The 23380-nt window shown below is 37.7% G+C and overlaps 1 protein-coding gene across 1 annotated transcript in view; it reads left to right on the top strand.

Moving 5' to 3' along the window:
• The first annotated feature begins 8773 nt into the window (after positions 1-8773).
• The window catches only part of LOC149812025 (somatic embryogenesis receptor kinase 1-like), an 87517-nt gene continuing 72910 nt past the window's right edge, over positions 8774-23380 (top strand). Inside the window, exon 1 of the mRNA XM_089992792.1 lies at positions 8774-9432. Within this exon, the coding sequence (XP_089848918.1) occupies positions 9351-9432 (82 nt within the window). The 5' untranslated portion in view covers positions 8774-9350. The remainder of the gene's footprint in view (positions 9433-23380) is intronic.

The raw sequence follows: 23380 nt of genomic DNA on the forward strand, positions 1-23380 counted from the left end.
GAGTATTAGATCTATTTTCTGAAAGAAAAATATTTTTCATGGAAAACCTTTTTGTTATTTTTGTTTTAATAAAATCGTGGAATCCACATAATGGCGATTATGGTGGGACTATTTGTTTGACTTGAATATCCAAGTTTTTAGGATTTGGCACTGCGAAGTTAGTAGCTTCGGTGTTCTTTTTAGATTTTTGTATTTTGGAGGATCCAAATCTCATTTTTTTGTATTTAGTCTTTTCTAATATTATCAGATTGATAAGGTGTTATCTCTTTCTGTCATTCTAGGATTCGTCAAAAGAAGATGACTCACACTTTGATTCTCATGTTTAGCGTATTTTCAGATTTTGAATCTATGGTCTCTGAAAATGCGCTTGAACAGAAGAAACAATCAACTTTCTGACAGTTTCCTATAAAACAATTCTATTATGAGGCAAATATGTCTATGACCTGACAATGAAAATTCACGTTTTTACATTTTTGGAAAGTTGGGAAATAGATCTGAAACGTTTCAATTTTGATTTGGAACTGAAAACCTCTGTAGGGTTCTCATTTATGAGGTCAAAAGGCTGAACCAAAAAAACATTTTGTAGAATCAACATTCAACTAGTCTGCCTTCTATGAGGCATTTCTCTGCGACCATTCATCATATCGTTGTGATCTTAGTGGCGTTGGAAAGCTAACATCCTAATATTTTCTTGTTATTTTTTGTTGTTTTTATAGATTTTTTGGCATAAGTGACCAGAAAATAGAGTAAATTAGACAAAATAGGCACAATGGCGCCTTTCATCACTTGGTTTAGGAGCATTGCCAGGGTTGTATCTTAACGCAAAATATTGTTGGAAAGATCTTTTAATTTAGAACCTCTTCTCTGTTTTGCGTTTTCTCAGAATTCTCTGTGTTGTGGGTCAAAAATTAGTAGCAAAGTCTTCTAATGGTTTTCTACTTAGGCAAAATCTTTTCTTCTTTGGGTCATATATTGATTTTGTTACGGTCCTAGATCCAAAGAACTCCCTATATCTGATACTACAAGATCTATATGCCACCTCAGCAGGGAAGAGGGCCTCCCAGGTCAAAGTGCGGCCCAGGAGGATGATATGGCAGTTAAACAAAAACATTTACTGAAAATTTAATTCATTATTAGTGATTTGTATAAATTTTATAAAACAACCATGTAAAACAAAGATTAGTAGTGCAAGAGCATGGAATAAATGAAGCTTTTATTCTTGTTTTATATTTTTCTTTTTAAGTTTTTAATCATTTGAGGTCTTAAAGTTTTTTGTATAATCTTGGTGAAAATGCCAAGAAATAATTTCCTTTGCCACTAAATAATACTTAATATGAAATAAGGTTATTTTTTTCTTAATTACTTTTTATACTTTATTTAATTCATGATGGTTGTGCGGCCTAAGAATATATAATGGAGGACGTCAATCATTATAAGAGTTATCTAATCAAATAGAGCTTAAATCTAAATTATTTATATTTAATTTAATGCATAAAGGTGTTTTTATACACTGCCGGTCCCAAGCCCGGATAAAGGAGGAGGGTTGCGGTAGGCCTGTGACAGCCAGCATAAAAACTTTGTCATATCCTATGAAAATGAACCAATATGAGAATTTCGTTGGGGCGTTCCCTACTGAGCGACGCGCTGTACTCTCTAGGCCCGGAGGCAGTGATAAATGTGCAAGGGTTGCTAGGTCGTCGCCCAGAAGCGACGCGTCACACCGGCGCCCGGGTGTGGTGTCAAATAGGCAAGGGTTCCCTCACTTTGTTGGACGGGTGGGGGTAAAGAAGTTAGTCCAAGACCATAAAATTAGGTTAGCCACTTGGAATATAGGGTCTTTAACTGGTAAGTTGGTAGAGTTAGTAGATGTTATGTGTAGGAGAAATATTGATATTTTATGTCTTCAAGAGACCAAATGGGTAGGTGAGAAAGCTAAAGTGATAGAACCTTGGGGATATAAGATTTGGTATACAGGAATAAATAGGAATAGGAATGGAGTAGGGATTGTTATGAGTCGTCAGTTTATAGATAATGTAGTTGAGGTCCGTAGGAAGGGTGATAGAATTTTACTTATTAAATTAGTATTAGGTACGGATATTATTAATATTATTAGTGTTTATGCACCTCAAGTAGGTTTAGATGATTCCATTAAGCATCAATTTTGGGAAGATTTAGATGGAGTAGTACAAGAGACATCTTATGGAGAAAAGCTTTTCATCGGCGGTGACCTTAATGGACATGTAGGCATTAGTAGGGATGGATTTGAGAATATCCATGGAGGCTATGGTATAGGAGAAAGAAATGAAAGTGGAGAAAGGATTTTAGATTTTTGTTTGTCCTATGATATGATCTTAGCAAACACTTGGTTTAGGAAGAGGGAGTCTCACCTAGTAACATTTAAAAGTGGGGTTAATTCAAGTCAGATAGATTTTTTCCTACTTAGAAAGAGAGATAGGGGTTGTTGCATCGATTGTAAGGTTATACCAGGAGAAAGTGTAGCTACACAACATAGAGTCTTAATTTTAGATCTTAGAATTAGACAATGCCGCAAAAGGGATAGACATAGGATAGATCCTAGAATTAAGTGGTGGGCACTGAAAGGAGCTAAACAAGGAATGTTTGTAGAGCAGGTAGTTAAGGAAGTTGATTGGTGTCTCGAGGAGGATTCAGAATCAATGTGGAATAAGATAGCGGGTGGTATGAGAAAAGTAGCTAAGGAGGTATTGGGTGAGTCTAAAGGCGGTGCACCACTAGGTAAGGATACATCATGGTGGAACGAGGATGTCAAATTAGCTATTAAGGTTAAAAGAGAGTGTTATAGAAATCTAAGTAAGAGTCGTGATAATGAGAATTTGGAGAAGTATATGATAGCAAAGAAGGAAGCTAAAAAAGTTGTTCGAAACGCGAGGGCTAAGGTATATAAGGAGGTTTATGACAAGTTGGATACCAAAGAAGGCGAGAAGGATATTTATAGGCTTGCAAAGATGAGAGATAGGAAATCGAAGGATTTGGGTATGGTTAGATGTATCAAAGATGAAACGCAAAGGGTTTTAGTCAAAGATGAGGAGATTAAGGAGAGATGGAAAGATTATTTTGATAAGCTATTTAATGATAGTCATGCTCAAGATCTTGGAGACTTCTCCATTCCTTTTCATGAGATAAATCGTGACTTCATGCGCAAGATTCAAAAGAAAGAAATTGCAGAGGCTTTGAAGAAAATGAAGTCAAGAAGGGCAGTTGGCCCAGATGGTATACCTATCGAGGCTTGGAAATGCTTGGGAGAGAAAGGTTTAGAATGGTTGACAAATCTTTTTAACTTGATTTGGCGAACAAATAAGATGCCTAATGAGTGGAGGAAGAGTACTTTGGTGCCTTTATATAAGAATAAGGGTGATATACAAGATTGCACAAACTATCGTGGTATAAAACTCATGAGTCATACTATGAAACTTTGGGAGAGGGTGATTGAGTCTAGGTTGAGGAAGGTTGTCATGATATCGGAGAATCAATTTGGTTTTATGCCTGGAAGATCAACTATGGAAGCTATACATCTTCTTAGACAACTTATTGAAAGATATAGAGAGAGGAACAAAGATTTGCATATGGTTTTTATTGATTTAGAGAAGGCATACGATAGAGTACCTAGGGACGTTCTCTGGTGGACAATGATGAAGAAAGGTGTTTCTCTCAAGTACATTAGTATAATTAAAGATATGTATGAAGGAGTAGTAACCAATGTCCGCACTTGTGGAGGGGTGACAACCAATTTTCCGATAACGGTTGGGTTACATCAAGGATCTGCTTTAAGCCCTTTCCTATTTGCGATAGTGATGGATGAGCTTACGAGATCAATTCAAGAAAATGTACCGTGGTGTATGTTGTTTGCTGATGATATTGTTTTGATTGATGAGTCTAGAGCTGGGGTTAATGCTAAGTTAGAATTATGGAGACAGACATTGGAAGCTAGAGGTTTTAAGTTGAGTAAGAGTAAGACTGAATATATGGAATGTCGGTTTAGTAAGCAACGAAGTAGTGATGGGAGTGTAGTGAAGCTTGGTGAGCAAGATATACCGGTGAATGATTATTTCAAATATTTGGGATCCATCATTCAAAAGTATGGAGAAATTGATGGAGATGTAAATCATAGGATAAAGGTTGGGTGGATGAAATGGAAAAGTGCTACTGGAGTGCTGTGCGATCGTAGAATGCCATTGCGGTTGAAGGGAAAGTTTTATAGGACGACTATTAGACCCGCTTTACTATATGGTACGGAATGTTGGGCTGCCAAGAGACATCATATTCAAAAAATGAGTGTAGCTAAGATGCGGATGCTTAGATGGATGTGTGGAAATACAATAAAAGATAAGATTCGGAACGAAGAGATACGTAAGAAGGTAGGTGTTGCACCCATTGAGAATAAGATGCGAGAGAATCGTTTACGGTGGTTTGGACATATTCGGCGAAGGCCTAATGATGCTCCAGTTAGAAGGTTGGAGAAATGGGAAAATATATTAGTTAAAAGAGGTAGGGGTAGGCCTAGGAAGACTTGGATGAAGATGATAGGAAAGGATATGAATGCTTTGAACCTCACCGAGGACATGGCGTTGGATAGAAATGATTGGAGGAAAAGGATTCATGTGGAAGACCCAAAATGAATTTCTTTTTTGGTTCATATCGCTGACCCCAATTGTTTTGGGATGAAGGCGTAGTTGTTGTTGTTGTTGTTGTTGTTGCATAAAGGTGTTTTTATCAACACAAATCTGTGTTTATGTCAACATTTTAATTTTTTAGATAACTTTATTTTAATTAAAAAACCTTTTTAAGTAATTAAATTGTACAGTTTTTTTTAATGAATAACTCATGTTTTAAAGGCTTAAGCTTTTCAAAGAGGCTTAAGAAAAAATCTTAAGCTTATTTAGGTAAGAGGCGTAGGCCTCTTTATATACCAATGAGGCTTAGGCCTTGATGCGGATAAACCCATGAAGCGTAACAGATCGTACGCCTCTAAAGCTTCAAATATGATATGATATGATATGAATCGGCCGATTCGCAACAATGGTCGGGGGGGTGAACATGAAAGGCCAAAAATGAAATAATTTACAAAAAACTGCTTGAGTTCTTTATTATTTACAAAAACCGACCCAATATATTGATTATTGCAATCAGTCTCCTATTTTTACAATATATGTTTCAAAAGGTATTTGGTCCTAAAATCATTTAGTTGAACATTGTCTAGTAAAAAAAAAGTGATTAAAATACCTTCATTTTTAGGATGAATTAGAGAAATTTGTTTTATAAAAACTAGGACAAGAACATTATTATATACTTCAAGCGGGTATATGGAATGCGTTAATAACCCAAATGTTAAGCCGCTTTTTGTAAATAACTCATACGTAAACAATTCGTAGAAAAGGTTTATACTGGTATTTCGCTTTGGGTTGAGAAGTATATAGGCCTCTGCATGTGGGGCCCATCCACCACGAGAACGTCTGGACCAAGGGATAGGGTGGGCCCACCCACCAATAGATAGCCGGCATATCTTGAATCTTGATTTGATAACAAGACTTCTTGACTTTGCCCTTCAATGGTTGACATTGACCGGGTTAGGATTTGGTGTAATTTTGCATTGAGGCCCCGAACCCGAAATTTGAGTTATAGAAGGTAGGGATGCAAATATGTTCGATATGGACAAGTCATGCTTTACCATAAAACTTTATCTCGTTTTGGAAGAGTGGGTCAGATTTTAAATCCATATTTTTTTAGGAAAATGGGGGCCTAGAATCCAGATACGGTGTGTCCTTGTGGTGCTAGATCCGATGCAAATGAAAGAAAGGTGCTTTCATCTTGAAAAGGTGCAATGGGTCAGGTCATACCCAAGGACAATCCGGATCCGACTTTGGGACCATACCCAACGTGGTTTTATACTTTGAGTTTCATTTATGATTGAACCAAATAAAGCAGTAGTAAATTTGATCATATTTATTTCAAATATGACCTGAATATGTACTACTTGGATCTCCCAATATGGATAGGATCCGGTTTTTGTGTAAGTTGAAACTCTTAGTTTGCATTCCTCAGAAAGATCCAAACAAGAAAAAGAAGGGCTATATAGAGGTGGCAACTGGTCCAATTGGGAACCTGATCCGTCTAAGAGGTGTTGGGACTAGGTTTGGAACCCGATCTACCATATGAAACCATACCCAAGTCTAATAAAGATTACATAACTAGACCCAGTTCATGCTTGGTAAAGCAATATTTTTTTTTGTATTTTTTACATGAAAAATTGAAGATTTTAATCTGTGTTTGGTATGAAATTTTATAAACCATACCCGGCTCCGCGCACTAATTGGACCAGACAGATCCAACCTGGATAGTTAATTAGACGCCTTCTTTTGTTACCAAACCCTAACCCTACTAGATCTGTATGGGCCAGAATTAGGTCATACCAGACATGTTGACAGCCCTAGGGCTGTACACAAGGTGCACCACAGTTTGGATCCATATGATAATCGGTTATTTGGATATGGAGCTGATCGATCTTAGTGATTTGAATTAAATCCGAGTATAGTTACAGCCAGATTGATGCTGGTCTGTTAAGAACATTTCAAATCCCGTGTCATTGACCAGATATGGCTTAGTCAAATAAATTCAAACAATGGGCGATGTTGATTGTTCATGGGACCCCTTTTTCTAAGCCAGATCCAAGTCCAAATACATCAACACCCCGTTTTTCCTAAATATGAACCATAAAACATTGAAAAATTATAACTTGCTCCCAACCTATTATAAGCAGGCTGATGGGCAAGTAATAGTTTAGCTATTTTACAGGATGCACCTTTTTTTTTAATGTAAATCAGTTCCAATATCAGAATCCGGTTCCATAAATAATGGACCCGAGTCTAATTCTTATCAGTCCAAAGTCCGACGATCTTGGTATTGGATTTTCTTGGTAAAAAAAAAAAAATTTTGCCATAAATTTAAAAAGTTTGTCTTTTGAAAAAGTCTTGAAAATTATTGACACATGAAATTTTAAAACATACTCAAACTTTCATTGTCATGCATTAATGTTATAGCAGAGAATTTCTGTCTTGGTTTTTTTATTTTCATGCTGTTATTTCTTCTATTTATATACATTTCTCATGCCATTTTTTCGTAACATAAAAAAACAATTAGAATTATATATATTTGAAATTCAACGTGAAATACAACACATAAAATAAAGAGAATTCACTGGCAATGCACGGGAAAAAAACTACTATCAAATTAAAAATGCTAAAATTCAATATTTTTCAAAAACAACAAGATCTCAATAGTGTCACTACTTTTCTACATTACACTGGCTTTTCAAAATATTATGATAAAATCATGATTACTTTGATTAAGTATATCATATCTAGTTAAACAAGCGTGGCTGTCCAATTTAATTGGAAATCATGGGTGCAACCATAGTGACAAAAGTTTTTTCCTGCAAAATCTTGTTTTTCAAAAACTCACAAGAAATTGAATTTTTTTCATAAATCTTGCATTTTTTGGCAAAATCTCAGTAATAAAAAAATAAATTTAAAAATTTTAAAAATAATTTTATAAAAAAATTTAATAAAAAATATTTAAAAATAAAAAATGCATGTTTTTTTTTCACTATACATAACCGTTTAAAACGTAAATATCACGTTAAAATTGCGGTATTTATGTTTTTTTCATAAATCTCATGATATTTTGAAAATCTCGCAAAAAATTACGGTATTAAACTTTCAGGCAATTTCTCGCGATATTATCACGAGATTTTCATAAATCTCGCAATATTTGTCACTATAGGTGCAACTTTGCAAGCTTCACCAATGGGAAATCTTGTAGTTGATAGGAGCTGTGGTGGGAGGTTGCAGGTTCAAAACCCAGTGGTACGCTGAATAGTAACTGGTGGGGGTCTGATCCCAGCTTGCCTTTCAAAAAAAAAAAAAAACATTGCAAACTTCATCAGTTCGTGTTGACTTAATACGGCTTGTTACGGACTGCAACTTGGATTGTACTTTAAAATATTATCCCAAGTACTTTACAAGGAATTCGGCTCTTTTGAAGGAGGTACAAAGGGTCCGATCCAATTCTTTGACATAGGATCATGGGTTCCATCCTACTATCCATCCAGCTGAAACATTTGGACGGTTAGAATCAGTTTACATATAAGCAAAAATGTGGACCGATCTTAGCCATTGATTGGACGTGGTGAAAGTTTTGCATAAGGGGGAGTCAATGGGTTGGATCTGGTTCGGTCCCAGGTGAGTTCGAACCCAAATCTCTTTTGAGGTACGGGTGGGGACCGGGTTCAGACTCAGGATCTTATTGGGTCTGCTATAAGAAAAACCATGCCCGGACCTTGCAAAGATTACATGAACCAGGTCTATATCTGATAAAACAAATTTTTTTTTTATATTAAAAAAATCATGGGTCTTAATTGGAACTCGGGTCAGACTTGGATCTGGTATGCAATTTCACTACCTGACTCCATATACAAAGTGAACCTTTTGGGTCTGACGCGGTTTCTATTCGGACCCACAGCCGTTTGCTCTTGAAAGCACCTGAAAAACGTGATTACGCGGTGCCGCAACTCACGTTCCTTGAGATTAAGTGCACATAATTAATGGGTTCAATTTAGTAATTGGGTAGGACCCGAAGAAAGATCGGGCGTAATGGGGCTCACGGTCGCTGGGACCCGCAACGAAGGTTTGACTTTGACTGGATGGAGTGAAGCGGGCAGTCACTCTCTCCACGAGCCGCCAAAGAGCAGGCTGCAAGCCCCCACCTCCCTTTGCCTTCTCTCGCTGCTCCAGTGGAGACGACCAGATTTAGAAAAAAAAGAAAAAACTTTTTTTAATAGCTTTACTTTTTGAATATTTTCAGTGAGGAGGAAGAAGAAGAAGAAGAAGATATAATCTCTCCGACTTATTTTTTTCTCTGTTCTCATTTGGAGAGAGAGAGAGAGAGAGAGAGATTTTATTATTTTATTTACTTCTTGCCTTTTGGGAGATTGGGAGGAAGGAAAAAGGAGGGACCTTTTTTTTTTCTTTTAGATTTCTTTTGGAGTGGTTTGGGGTTGGGACCTAGGGAATCTTTGGGTTCTGAGAGGTGCCTTTTGAGGGAGGAGCTATAGGGAATTTGATGGTTTCTTCCTTGTTATGGTTTAGTGAATTAGGGCTTTTCTTTTTTTTTTCGGGGGAGGGGTGGGAATTTGGAGGATGGGGCACGGTTGGCTTTTGAAGATGGGGGTTTTGATGTGTTTCTAGGTCTCTGGATTTGGCTGTATGATGAATTGCATGGGTTGGGGTGCAATCTAGGATTTCAAGGATTCTGGAGGGATGAGGGTGATGGAGCTGGTTCTATTATTGTTGCTGGTGATCACTCATCATCGCTTGGTGAGGGTTTCCGCAAACGTTGAAGGTACTTTGATTTATTTGGTTGCTTGCCCTTGTTTGGTTTTCCTGCATTTGTTTTGGATTTTGATTACCTGGTGCTCTCTCTTATCGCTTGGAATGGTTCTTCCGTTATTGTTGTTCGTTACTATTCCCTTGTTTTGTTTTGGCGGGGTATGAAGGTTTATAGTCAAAGCGATCGTCAAGAATATGGAAGGTTTTATTCTTGGCGTTTTTTTGCAAAAATAAATAATATATATATATATATATATATACAACAACAACAACTACGCCTTCATCCCAAAACAATTGGGGTCGGCGATATGAACCAAAAAAGAAAATCATTATGGGTCTTCCACATGAATCCTTCTCCTCCAATCATTTCTATCCAATGTCATGTCCTCGGTGAGGTTCAAAGCATTCATATCCTTTCCTATCATCTCCATCCATGTCTTCCTAGGCCTACCCGACCTCTTTTAACTAATATATTTTCCCATTTCTCCATCCTTCTAACTGGAGCATCATTAGGCCTTCGCCTAATATGTCCAAACCACTGTAAACGATTCTCTCTCATCTTATTTTCAATGGGTGCAACGCCTACCTTCTTACGTATCTCCTCGTTCCGAATCTTATCTTTTATTGTATTTCCACACATCCATCTCAGCATACACATCTCAGCTACACTCATTTTTTGAATATGATGTCTCTTGGCAGCCCAACATTCCGTACCATATAGTAAAGCGGGCCTAATAGTCGTCCTATAAAACTTTCCCTTCAACCGTAATGACATTCTACGATCGCACAACACTCCAGTTGCACTCTTCCATTTCATCCACCCAACCTTTATCCTATGATTTACATCTCCATCAATTTCTCCATACTTTTGAATGATAGATCCCAAATATTTGAAACAATCATCCACCGGTATTTCTTGCTCACCAAGCTTCACTACACTCCCATCACTACTTCGTTGCTTACTAAATCGACATTCCATGTATTCTGTCTTACTCTTACTCAACTTAAAACCTCTTGCTTCCAATGTCTGTCTTCATAATTCTAACTTAGCATTAACCCCAGCTCTAGACTCATCAATCAAAACAATATCATCAACAAACAACATACACCACGACACATTTTCTTGAATTGGTCTCGTAAGTTCATCCATCACTATAGCAAATAGGAAAGGGCTTAAAGTAGATCCTTGATGTAACCCAACCGTTATAGGAAAATTGGTTGTCACCCCTCCACAAGTGCGGACATTGGTTACTACTCCTTCATACATATCTTTAATTATACTAATGTACTTGAGAGAAACACCTTTCTTCATCATTGTCCACCAGAGAACGTCTCTAGGTACTCTATCGTATGCCTTCTCCAAATCAATAAAAACCATATGCAAATATTTGTTCCGCTCTTTATTTATCTCAATAAGTTGTCTAAGAAGATGTCTAGCTTCCATAGTTGATCTTCCAGGCATAAAACCAAATTGATTCTCCGATATCATGACAACCTTCCTCAACCTAGACTCAATCACCCTCTCCCAAAGTTTCATAGTATGACTCATGAGTTTTATACCACGAGAGAGAGAGAGAGAGAGAGAGAGAGAGAGAGAGAGAGAGAGAGAGAGAGAGAGAGAGAGAGAGTAATGGGTCGGTGCTAAACCGCATGCTAAATGGGTTTTTCAGCTTCTCCCGTGCTTTTTGTGCGCCGCCCTATAAATGGGCTGGGCATGGTCGATTTACTAAGAATCCACTCCACACCTGGATCATGTGTTTTCTATGAAAAAAATGATGTTTGGAGCCTTAAAAATTTACAAAGATTTTGGATAGTGATTTTTCTAACTTTATAAAAAGCCACCCATGTGTTGGAATCAAAACGCTTCAAGACCGATTCCTATAAAATCAAGTGCATAGATCACATCTCTACGATCAGAATTTAAATATAAAATGAAAAAAGCCCGCAAAACCTATTTAGCATGCGGTTTATCCCTGACACTTTTTCTCTCTCTCTCTCTCTCTCTCTATCTATATATATATATGCTCATGTTCTAGTGGTTCTATATGAGTCACTAGAATATGAGAACTAGAAATATGGGCATTTCCAACCATGTGGATGTGCTTGGCATGGTGAGTATTTCCTATGAAAAATGCTATTTTTGAATGCTTGAATATTTATGAAGATTATGAACCATTGATTTTAAAGCCTTAAAAAGATCTTGTTTATGCATCAAAATCGGACGATTCAAGAGCAGGTTATAAAACCAAGAATGCAGATCACATCCGTTAAGTTAGATTCAAGAGAAAAGAACAAAAGATCCATGAAAACTGCTGTTCACAAATTAGTTCTCATATTTCCAGCTCTCATATTGGTACTTGATGAATAGGTGCTTAACCCGTGCTTAATCACGCTGACCGCCCATTGCCCGCCCGTGATGAACAGTCAGATCGAAAAACGGTAAAAAATGCTAAAAAACTGTTTTTTTTTGCATCAAACAAGGCTTTAGCGGCGCTTTGGATGCGCCACAACCGTTGCTAAACGGTCCACAGGGACACATGTGGCATTTTGAAAAAGTTTTTTAGTGGCGGTTTTATGTGCTGCTAAAGGTCCCAGTGGACTAATACCTTTTTTCACTGATTTTTGCATTAAAAAAAGGCACGCGATACGATGGACGCTCAACATCAAGTTGGTGTTCAAGCACCTATTGATTAATCACCGACACATCTCTCTCTCTCTCTCTATATATATATATATAATGGGATGCGTGGACTGTTGGACATAGGAAAATTGACTTTGGTATTGGTGGGTGATAGAGCTCTGATTTGGTCTGGTTAGGATTTTGCTGTTTTAGATGTTAATAGTGGATTTGGTAATCTGGGTGATTGGTTGTGCTAAGGGGGCTTTGTGAAAGTTGGGGGATCGTTTGGTGTGTCAAGCGATGAGTTCTGGTGATGATTAAGAGCTGGTTGCTGTTTGCAGTTTCCTCTTTGGAGTTTAACTGATAATGGTGATGATTATTGTGAATGTGTGAACAAGAGTCTTATGGTCAATATTTCATTATTCTCTGAAAATGGATTTGTGTTTGGTGGTTTTTGTGATACAAGGGAAAATCTAACAGCTATAGGCCATGAAGTTAAACATCATTAGCTTTCGACTTCACATTATATGCAATGCCATGAAGCCACCCACCTGACTGCCATCTGTCTTAGCATTTCTCGATATGGGTGTGGTGTCCATCTCGAGAAATGTTGGGATGGACGGTCAGCAGTAGCGGCGCGGCATGCTAAGCACTCCGCTACTACTGCATAAAAAACAACCTCTTATCTTTCTAATGCGTGGATAATGGCCAAAGTTGAAATAATCAGGTAATGATTTTACTTGCCTATAGTTTTCCCTAGCCTTGCAAAGAATAAAACAAAAATGGGTCTCCAACTTGTCATGTTATCACTCATGGAATTAGCGATAGAAGAATTTTTAGTAAACCAGTGGATCATAACACTGGTTCACTCTAAGTAGTACAATTGTTCTCAGTGGACATGATTGGAGAAGTAAGCAGACTTGCTTTCTCAAAGGCCTCGTAGACTCTCCAAACATTATTGTTTCCCCATGTCCATAACAATTTAGGTTTTGTAGTCCGAACCAGAGTTACCGAAAACTTCTTAGGTAGGTGGGAAGCGCGCTTCCCAGAAACTCGCTTCAGAAGCGAGATACTCTTTGCTTCCGAAAGTTCATGGGAATCTCCATTCTCCCACGCTTCTTCTATGCTTCCCACATGCATTGTCCATGCTTTTTATATGCTTTTCTCACGTTTCTTTTCATGTTTTCTATGTGCTTCCTCTTACGTTTCCACTTGCTTCCCATGCGCTTTCTCTAAATTGGTAACCATCATTGTTAGATTTTAACAAAAAAATATTTATTTTACTGAAAAGCATGAAATATAAGAACAATCAATTTTATTTTAGTTTTTATTTGCTTATTTGATTCCTATTCAGTTCTCATATTGCTTCTTTTACTTCACTTATCGCTTACTATAAATTTTTAAATGCCTCGCCTCTCCTTCCACTTCCCGCATCAAATTCCCACTTCTGCTTCCTAGTCTGGCAACCTTGGTCCGAACTCCACTGCATGTAGAAACTGCAGAAAACCTTTATCAATTCATTGTCCTGTCTTTCGAACTAACAATTTGATTGTTTTTAGCAAAAACATTGTATTGTTTAGCAGTTGCTCTTGGAAAGTGCTTGGAATAGTCTCTTAAAGTTTCAACTTTCTAATTCTTAAGCACCTACTGCATCCCTCCTTTCATGCTTTAGGAAAAGGGCCTTTCAGATTTAGCTGTTGAAGATGAACAGCGTGCAGCCTGCTTATAAGGTTCTTATCTGCATGTTTTTGTCATAATCTCTAATTAATTTTCATTTACTGGTTTAGCAGTAGGTCCTGCAAAGTATGTTTTACTTCTTATCTTGGAATAGGCTCTTAAAGTCTCCTTTGTCTAATTCCCATGCTTCTTATCCTGGAATAGGTTATTAGGGCCTCCTCTTTCTAATTACTACGCTGCTTAACTTGTAATAGTCTCTTAAAGTCTCAACGTTCTAATTCCAATGCACCTATTGCATCCTTCAAGCTTATTTGAGGGGACTGTGTGATCCTTCCATGCTTTAGAAAAATATTCATGTTTAGCTGTTGAGGATGAAATCTGCATGATGGGGAGATGATTACTTCCCTTTTTCGAAATTTGTACTTTTTTCTTTTTAAATTTTATACTGAGTAGTTGGAGACTTTCGCTTTTCCACAAGATTCTTATAGAAAGTTGTGTAGATGTTAACAATATCTTTTGATCCATAGAGTAATATGGCTATTAAAGTAGCCAGTTATGTCCAAAACTGGAATATTTCATGCTTAGCTGGGATATGTGAAATTTCTGGGCTCTCTCCTTTGAGTTCTAGTGGTATAAAAATTAGGAATAATGGTACTTTTTCTTGTTGTTACAATATATCTCTTCTTAGTCACGCCTGGGGATGCCTATAAAGCTCATGTTCCTGAATTATTCTGTTAAAGAATCAGTTATGCCTAGGAGATGGGTTGACCAACGGTTAATTAAGAATGTGGATTAGTTTTTAGTTTTTCTTGTTCACACTGTTGAACTTCCTCAAATTGAAGCACACACCATATGCACTGTCCATCTGGCAGCTTCTGGTATGATATGATACTACAACAACAACAACAACAACTACGCCTTCATCCCAAAACAATTGGGGTCAGCGATATGAACCAAAAAAGAAATTCATTTTGGGTATTCCACATGAATCATTTTCCTCCAATCATTTCTATCCAACGCCATGTCCTCGGTGAGGTTCAAAGCATTCATATCCTTTCCTATCATCTCCATCCAAGTCTTCCTAGGCCTACCCCGACCTCTTTTAACTAATATATTTTCCCATTTCTCCAACCTTCTAACTGGAGCATCATTAGGCCTTCGCCGAATATGTCCAAACCACCGTAAACGATTCTCTCGCATCTTATTTTCAATGGGTGCAACACCTACCTTCTTACGTATCTCTTCGTTCCGAATCTTATCTTTTATTGTATTTCCACACATCCATCTAAGCATCCGCATCTCAGCTACACTCATTTTTTGAATATGATGTCTCTTGGCAGCCCAACATTCCGTACCATATAGTAAAGCGGGTCTAATAGTCGTCCTATAAAACTTTCCCTTCAACCGCAATGGCATTCTACGATCGCACAGCACTCCAGTAGCACTTTTCCATTTCATCCACCCAACCTTTATCCTATGATTTACATCTCCATCAATTTCTCCATACTTTTGAATGATGGATCCCAAATATTTGAAATAATCATTCACCGGTATATCTTGCTCACCAAGCTTCACTACACTCCCATCCCTACTTCGTTGCTTACTAAACCGACATTCCATATATTCAGTCTTACTCTTACTCAACTTAAAACCTCTAGCTTCCAATGTCTGTCTCCATAATTCTAACTTAGCATTAACCCCAGCTCTAGACTCATCAATCAAAACAATATCATCAGCAAACAACATACACCACGGTACATTTTCTTGAATTGATCTCGTAAGCTCATCCATCACTATCGCAAATAGGAAAGGGCTTAAAGCAGATCCTTGATGTAACCCAACCGTTATCGGAAAATTGGTTGTCACCCCTCCACAAGTGCGGACATTGGTTACTACTCCTTCATACATATCTTTAATTATACTAATGTACTTGAGAGAAACACCTTTCTTCATCATTGTCCACCAGAGAACGTCCCTAGGTACTCTATCGTATGCCTTCTCTAAATCAATAAAAACCATATGCAAATCTTTGTTCCTCTCTCTATATCTTTCAATAAGTTGTCTAAGAAGATGTATAGCTTCCATAGTTGATCTTCCAGGCATAAAACCAAATTGATTCTCCGATATCATGACAACCTTCCTCAACCTAGACTCAATCACCCTCTCCCAAAGTTTCATAGTATGACTCATGAGTTTTATACCACGATAGTTTGTGCAATCTTGTATATCACCCTTATTCTTATATAAAGGCACCAAAGTACTTTTCCTCCACTCATTAGGCATCTTATTTGTTCGCCAAATCAAGTTAAAAAGATTTGTCAACCATTCTAAACCTTTCTCTCCCAAGCATTTCCAAGCCTCGATAGGTATACCATCTGGGCCAACTGCCCTTCTTGATTTCATTTTCTTCAAAGCCTCTGCAATTTCTTTCTTTTGAATCTTGCGCATGAAGTCACGATTTATCTCATGAAAAGGAATGGAGAAGTCTCCAAGATCTTGAGCATGACTATCATTAAATAGCTTATCAAAATAATCTTTCCATCTCTCCTTAATCTCCTCATCTTTGACTAAAACCCTTTGCGTTTCATCTTTGATACATCTAACCATACCCAAATCCTTCGATTTCCTATCTCTCATCTTTGCAAGCCTATAAATATCCTTCTCGCCTTCTTTGGTATCCAACTTGTCATAAACCTCCTTATATACCTTAGCCCTCGCGTTTCGAACAACTTTTTTAGCTTCCTTCTTTGCTATCATATACTTCTCCAAATTCTCATTATCACGACTCTTACTTAGATTTCTATAACACTCTCTTTTAACCTTAATAGCTAATTTGACATCCTCGTTCCACCATGATGTATCCTTACCTAGTGGTGCACCGCCTTTAGACTCACCCAATACCTCCTTAGCTACTTTTCTCATACCACCCGCTATCTTATTCCACATTGATTCTGAATCCTCCTCGAGACACCAATCAACTTCCTTAACTACCTGCTCTACAAACATTCCTTGTTTAGCTCCTTTCAGTGCCCACCACTTAATTCTAGGATCTATCCTATGTCTATCCCTTTTGCGGCATTGTCTAATTCTAAGATCTACAATTAAGACTCTATGTTGTGTAGCTACACTTTCTCCTGGTATAACCTTACAATCGATGCAACAACCCCTATCTCTCTTTCTAAGTAGGAAAAAATCTATCTGACTCGTATTAACCCCACTTTTAAATGTTACTAGGTGAGACTCCCTCTTCCTAAACCAAGTGTTTGCTAAGATCATATCATAGGACAAACAAAAATCTAAAATCCTTTCTCCACTTTCATTTCTTTCTCCTATACCATATCCTCCATGGATATTCTCAAATCCCTCCCTACTAATGCCTACATGTCCATTAAGGTCACCGCCGATGAAAAGCTTTTCTCCATAAGATGTCTCTTGTACTACTCCATCTAAATCTTCCCAAAATTGATGCTTAATGGAATCATCTAAACCTACTTGAGGTGCATAAACACTAATAATATTAATAATATCCGTACCTAATACTAATTTAATAAGATGTCTCTGGTATGATATGATACTAATGCTTTTAATATCAATGAATACGATATGATTGAAGCATGTATTTCTCAACTGGTCTAAGGATAACTAAAGTTTGTGGATATGGTTTCTAGCATGAATATTACTTTTCTTTGGAATTCCCATTGAAGGTTTTTTGTCCAGAACAGTTCATTGTTAAGCCGGAGATATCAAACATAATTCATGATTATTTAATGTCCATCATTATTGTTCTTTTTCATGTGCTTTTACTTTTTATGACTTTCACTCGTGCTAATCTGCCTATCCTTGTGTCTTCTATGAATAACACCGACAACTATTCAACTTTCTTCTGGTTTACAGTATTTACACTAAAGAAACTTAGAAGGGTTTGCACACCCTTTCTATTGAATGAGCTTATATCCTATTTATGGATGTTGAAAGATCCGATATGTTCTATGTCACACGGACTCTTCTAACATGGCACCACACCCGCGTTGCACCCGCACCCAGGCATGTGTGACACTTGGACACAACTTCCTTTGTTTTAGGTGAAGTCAACCACACAAAGGTCTATTTCTATCCAAAAGTAGATTCAGTTAACCCTAATCAAGTCGATTTTTATCTATATTATATATATAAATACATAAATGCACACAAATACACGTAATATTAACTTAAAACTGTTAAAAATTATATATATCCTCCCCGCACTCCCGCACCCAAGTTTTTTTAAAGTGCCACATCGCCGCATTCGCATCCGCACCTATGTGACATAGGATATGTTTTGTAGAAGTATAGTTTCGAATTGGAAGCACCACTTCTTTAGTAGAGTCTTGTTGATGATCCAAATTGTGATGATTTCGAGTCAGGACCTGATTCTTGCAGTTCCAAGTATGCCGATCGGGTTGCGGCTCGAAAGAAGGGAGCTCTCTTAGGGTCGCAACACACCCGAAGGCCTGCTTGGTTGGCCCTTGCGCATGGGTAGGGCTGCACACGGCGTGGCTCGGGCGATGTGTGCGATAGAGGCAGGTGCGCGATAAGAGGGGGACACAACAGGATGGGGCATCAGAGAAGCTGCAACAGCATGCGTATAGGCAGAAATGCTGGGCCGTGTCATAGGGCGGGGACACAATCACAAAGGGAAATGCCTTTGGGCGTGCTACAGAGAGAGAAGAGGATGTGTCTAGGGTAGGGGACACAATTATGGAAAGGGAGAGAAGGGGAGGTGTGTCCAGGGCAGGGACACTATCAGAAAGGAATAGAATACCTGTAGGGAGAGGGACGTTCATCTCTCCTTATTGGTGCGAGCAACGAGGCAGATGGCGAAGGTGGACGACGAGGGCATCGATTGGAAGGGAGAAACACGTTCTCGACTATCCGGCGATGAGCGGGGATGGACGGACGAACGGTGAGGACGCGACTGGAAGGGAGAAATACATTCCCGACTGGCCGGCGATGGCAGAAGGGTGAAGGAGAAGAATCATTCCCTCGAAGGCAAACTGTAATATCATGTGTTTTAGTCTATGTCACACGGACTCGACTAGGGAGGTGCCGCACCCGAGTCGACACGCCCCGACACGGGTGCGGCTTCGGACTCGGCCCGGACTCGGTCAACGCCGATTCAGACTTGGTCAACGAGTCGAGGCCGAGTCCATCTACATTTTGGACTCAGTCATCTTTGACCGAGTCAAAAAATGTCCATTTTTAGGACAAAAAAAATCATTATATATATATTTTTAAATATATAACCAGACTGTGCAATGCAGTTGCACAGTCACAGACTGCAACTGCAACTGCACAGTCACTGCACACAGTCTGTGTGACTGTGCACAGTCTGCACAGTCACAGACTGCATTGCACAGACTGTATTGCACACTCTGTGCAACTGTTAACGTATAAAGTTTAAACATTTGAATGTCAAAACTGAACAGATCACAAAGATGTGAATGCTATAGTAAAGGGGTCATTTCAAAAATTGGACCAGTACAGATTATGGACCATTTCACAAGGTCATAGTTTAAAGTTTTTTTTCCTTTAACCATGGCCCATAGATGTGTTTACCTTAATTTTAATTGTTTACTAGAATTATTGTTATATATATATATATATATATATATATATATATATATATATATATATATATATATATATATATAGCCGAGTCTCCGTGTCCAAATTTTTTGAAATTGCGCCGCACCCGCACCCGCACCCATGTGACATAGGTTTTAGTACTTAGTTAAATTAGAAATTTATGAAAATTTGACTAAGTATTGAAGAAAAATCGATAAATGCTTGATATTAGGAATATGATATTTGAGTCTGGGCCTGACTTAGATCTCATTAACAAGACCTAAACGAGCCAACTGAAAGGTAATAAAAAGTGTTATTTTCAACCTTTAAATTCGAGCAAATTTCTGGTTAAATTCGGGTGAATTTCGGAGGCAAAATTTGAAGTATATACCGTTAGATGCGCCTCAGAATTCTGAGCCCAATGGTATTTTACTTTTCCGAATTCAGGCTGCGGTTGGCTCGAAAATCACAATTTTTCAAAAAAGGCCCACTTTGACAGGCCGAGTCCGGATTTGGATCGGACTGGATCCAATCTATATTGCTCAAATTAATATGGATCTGGATTCAGTCCAAGACCCATATTAAGTAGAATCCGCTGCAGCTTAAAATCCAAGCGGATTTTGGATATGGATTTGGATCTTGAATTCAGATCCAGATCCAATGAAAAAAAAGTTTTAAAATCAGAATAAAGGTTTAAATTGAAGATATTCAATGTTAAAAATATTTCCAGCGGGATAAGGTACCTTCTGAATTTTTTTGATTAATTATTAATTAATAAATAATTATTAATTATTTTTTATTATAAAAATAAATAAATTCCGAATTTCAGAGGTTACCAAATGGTGGGCCTCTAGAAGAGTCCAATATGGACATGAGGTAGGAGGGTAAAAAGATAAGATTTTTTTTAAAGAAAGGTAAGTTCCAAAGAGTTTTGAAAAAGTTAACAAAAAGGAAAAAGGAAGTTAGAAAAAAAGTAGGAAAGGCGGATTTGAGATAGAGTAGAAACTCTATCTCTGGCCCTCATATGAGAAACCCTAGAGGGGCGTCACCCTCTAGAGGCTCTCTCTATTTAAACTAAAAAAAAATTCATGAATTAAAAAGAGGAAAAGAGATGAAGAGAGAGAGAGGAGGAAAGGAAAAGAAGGAGAAGAAGAAAAGGGAGAAGGAGAAAGAGAAAATTCGTCGCCCTCCTTGGTCATCCGACATTTGCTCCAATCTTTTCGAACTCCAAACTAAGGTACGGATTCTTCTAATGCTTTAAATGGGAGAAACGGCCTAAGTCGAACTCATGAGATGTTTTGGTGGAAAGAATGGGGGAAACCTGATTTTTTGAGTATATATGTTTATATACTTCATGGCTTCGAATATATATATATACACACACACGCGCGCACGCGCGAAGAGGTGCCGATGAGCACACATGGTGGTCTATCCTTCCTATGCACGAGTATGTAGGAGTTTGGGTTTTTATGTACAGATGTGATATGTGTGATCACTGTGATGGTATATTTTTATATGCATCGAAGAGGACAAATAATATAATATATATGTCTTTATAGATCAGATCTGCCATATGTACAGGTGGACAAGATCTGAACAGATCTGTCCAATAGTACATATGGACAGATCTGTCCAACAATACATATGGGCAGATCTGGACAGATCTGTCCAGAAGTACCGACAGACAGATCTATCCAGATACTTACTTGGGAAAATCTAGGCCGATCTGCCGACATGCACATAAGCGCAGATCTGGCCCAGATCTGATAGTTTAAATCTGTCTTCAGATTTTGCTTGGGACAGTTTGCTTTCCGAACCCATACCTTGATTTCTTTTATTTCATAGCATTGGTTTATAAATGCATATATGTATAAATATATGTTAAAACGCGCACACACGCATACATATAAAATATAATATAGTATATTTTTATACATAGTCGAATTTGAGATTTCTGAAATTTGTCTAAGTGTTAAGGAAAATCGATAAACCCTCAGTATTAGGAATATGTTAATTGAGTCTGAGCTTGGCTTAGGTCTCATCGATAAGGTCAAAAACTAAAATGTGATAACAAGTTTTATTTTTGACCTTTGAATTCAATCAAAATTTTGGTTAAATTCGAGTGAATTATGAAGGCGAAATTTGTAGTACATACCATTAGACGCGTATCGGAATTTTGAGCGCAACAGTAATTAACTTTTCCGAATTTGGGCTACGGTTGGCCCGAAAATTGCAATTTTTCAAAAAAAAGCCTGCCTCGATGGGTCGGGTCCGGATTTGGATCGGACTAGATCCAATACATATGATCCAAATTAATATGGATCTGGACTCAATTCAAGATACATATGAATTAAGAATTGATCCAGCTTAGGATCCACATGGATTTTGGATATGGATTTGGATTTTAGATACAGATCTAGGTCTAAAATCTAGATCCAATTAAAATACAACTTTAAATTTATTAAACAGGTTAAATTAAAGTAATTTTAAAGTTAAAAAGATTTTCAGAGGGACAAGGTACCCTCTGGAAGCTTCTGGATAATTATTTATTAATAAATAATAAATAAATAATTAAATTAATATTAAATAATAATTAATTCTGAATTTTAGTAGTTACTTAATGGTAAGCCTCTAGAAGAGTCCAATATGGACATGAGGTAAAGAGAGTAAAAAGGTAAGAAAAATTTAAAGAAAGGTAAGAGTTTGAAAAAGTTAGTAAAAAGGAAAAAAGCAAAGTTAGTGAAAAGGTAGGAAAAGGGGGATTTGAGATAGAGTAGAACTCTATCTCCAGCCCCCCATATGAGAAACCCGAGATGTGCATCACCTTTAGGGGCTCTCTCTATTTAAACAAAGAAAAAAAATCGTGTAAGAGAGAGAGAGAGAGAGAGAGAGAGAGAGAGAGAGAGAGAGAGAGAGAGAGAGAGCCATCTTCCTCTCTGAATATTCGAAGCTCTTCAGATCTCTTTTTCAAGCTTCAAAAAGGTACAAGTTTGTTTCTTTCGATTCAAATAAGGGAAAAAGGGCTTAAATATGATTTAGGCGATATTCTCTAAAGAATATCATGAATCTGGTCCGGTTTTTCATATTCAAAATAGGGAAAACTGACATATGCAAGGTGATCTAGTTTTATTTCAGATTTGGGATTTGATTTCCATATAACAATATGCTTTGATTCAGATTTATGTGTATATATATATATATATATATATATATATTCCTGGACAGATCTGAGCATTTTGGTCCTGGACAGAACGGGACAGATCTGTCCCAATGCACTTGTTGTCCAATCTAGACAGATCTGTCCACTGCGGTGGTGGACAGATCTGAAAGGGTACCGAGCTATGTTGGTCGTGGTTTAGAAATATATATAAGCTATGTTTGGGACATGACAGTGCTGTCCGGTCCCAGTCGACTGGTTCGGCTGGGGCTGGGTTCCTGTCAAAAACAGAAAAAAAAGTAGGAATGTTTATGTTCTTTTTTTTCCGCAGCGTGCCAGGCCCAGGCATGTGGCCTGCTAGGCCCAGCTGACATGGGTTCGGCTGGACAGGTAGGTAGCCTGTTAGGCTCATCTGAACCCAGTTGGCTGAGCATGCAAATGAAAAAAAAACAGAAAAAATAATAAATAAATTTTTTTTATATATTTCAGGGCCTGTCAGGCCCAACTGAACCAGGTTCGGCTGGGGCAGTTTGGCAGGTGCCAGGTTCAGCTGGGCAAGTGGGTTATCCGTCAGGCCTAGCTGAACTTGGTTCGGCTGAGTCTAAAAAAAAAAGAAAGCAAAGAAGAGGTTTTACTGATTTAAAAACCCAAAATTTTCACATATGATAAACATGATATTTACGTTGATTCATGCCTATTAAACATCCATATTTTTTTTTATATCATACATGCATCAGATTTCTTTATACATGTTAGGATGCGGATTATTACATGATCAATGCTTAGGTTTAGGTAGGATCAAATGTTCAGATTGTGTATAGTTGATATTCAGATTTGTACATGATAAATATTCAGATTATGCACATTGGATGCACTGATTTGAGCTTGATTAAAATTCTGTTT

Source organism: Nuphar pumila, chromosome 17, assembly GCF_984573655.1.
Source record: "Nuphar pumila chromosome 17, dmNupPumi1.hap1.1, whole genome shotgun sequence".
NCBI classification, from domain to species: Eukaryota; Viridiplantae; Streptophyta; class Magnoliopsida; order Nymphaeales; family Nymphaeaceae; genus Nuphar; species Nuphar pumila.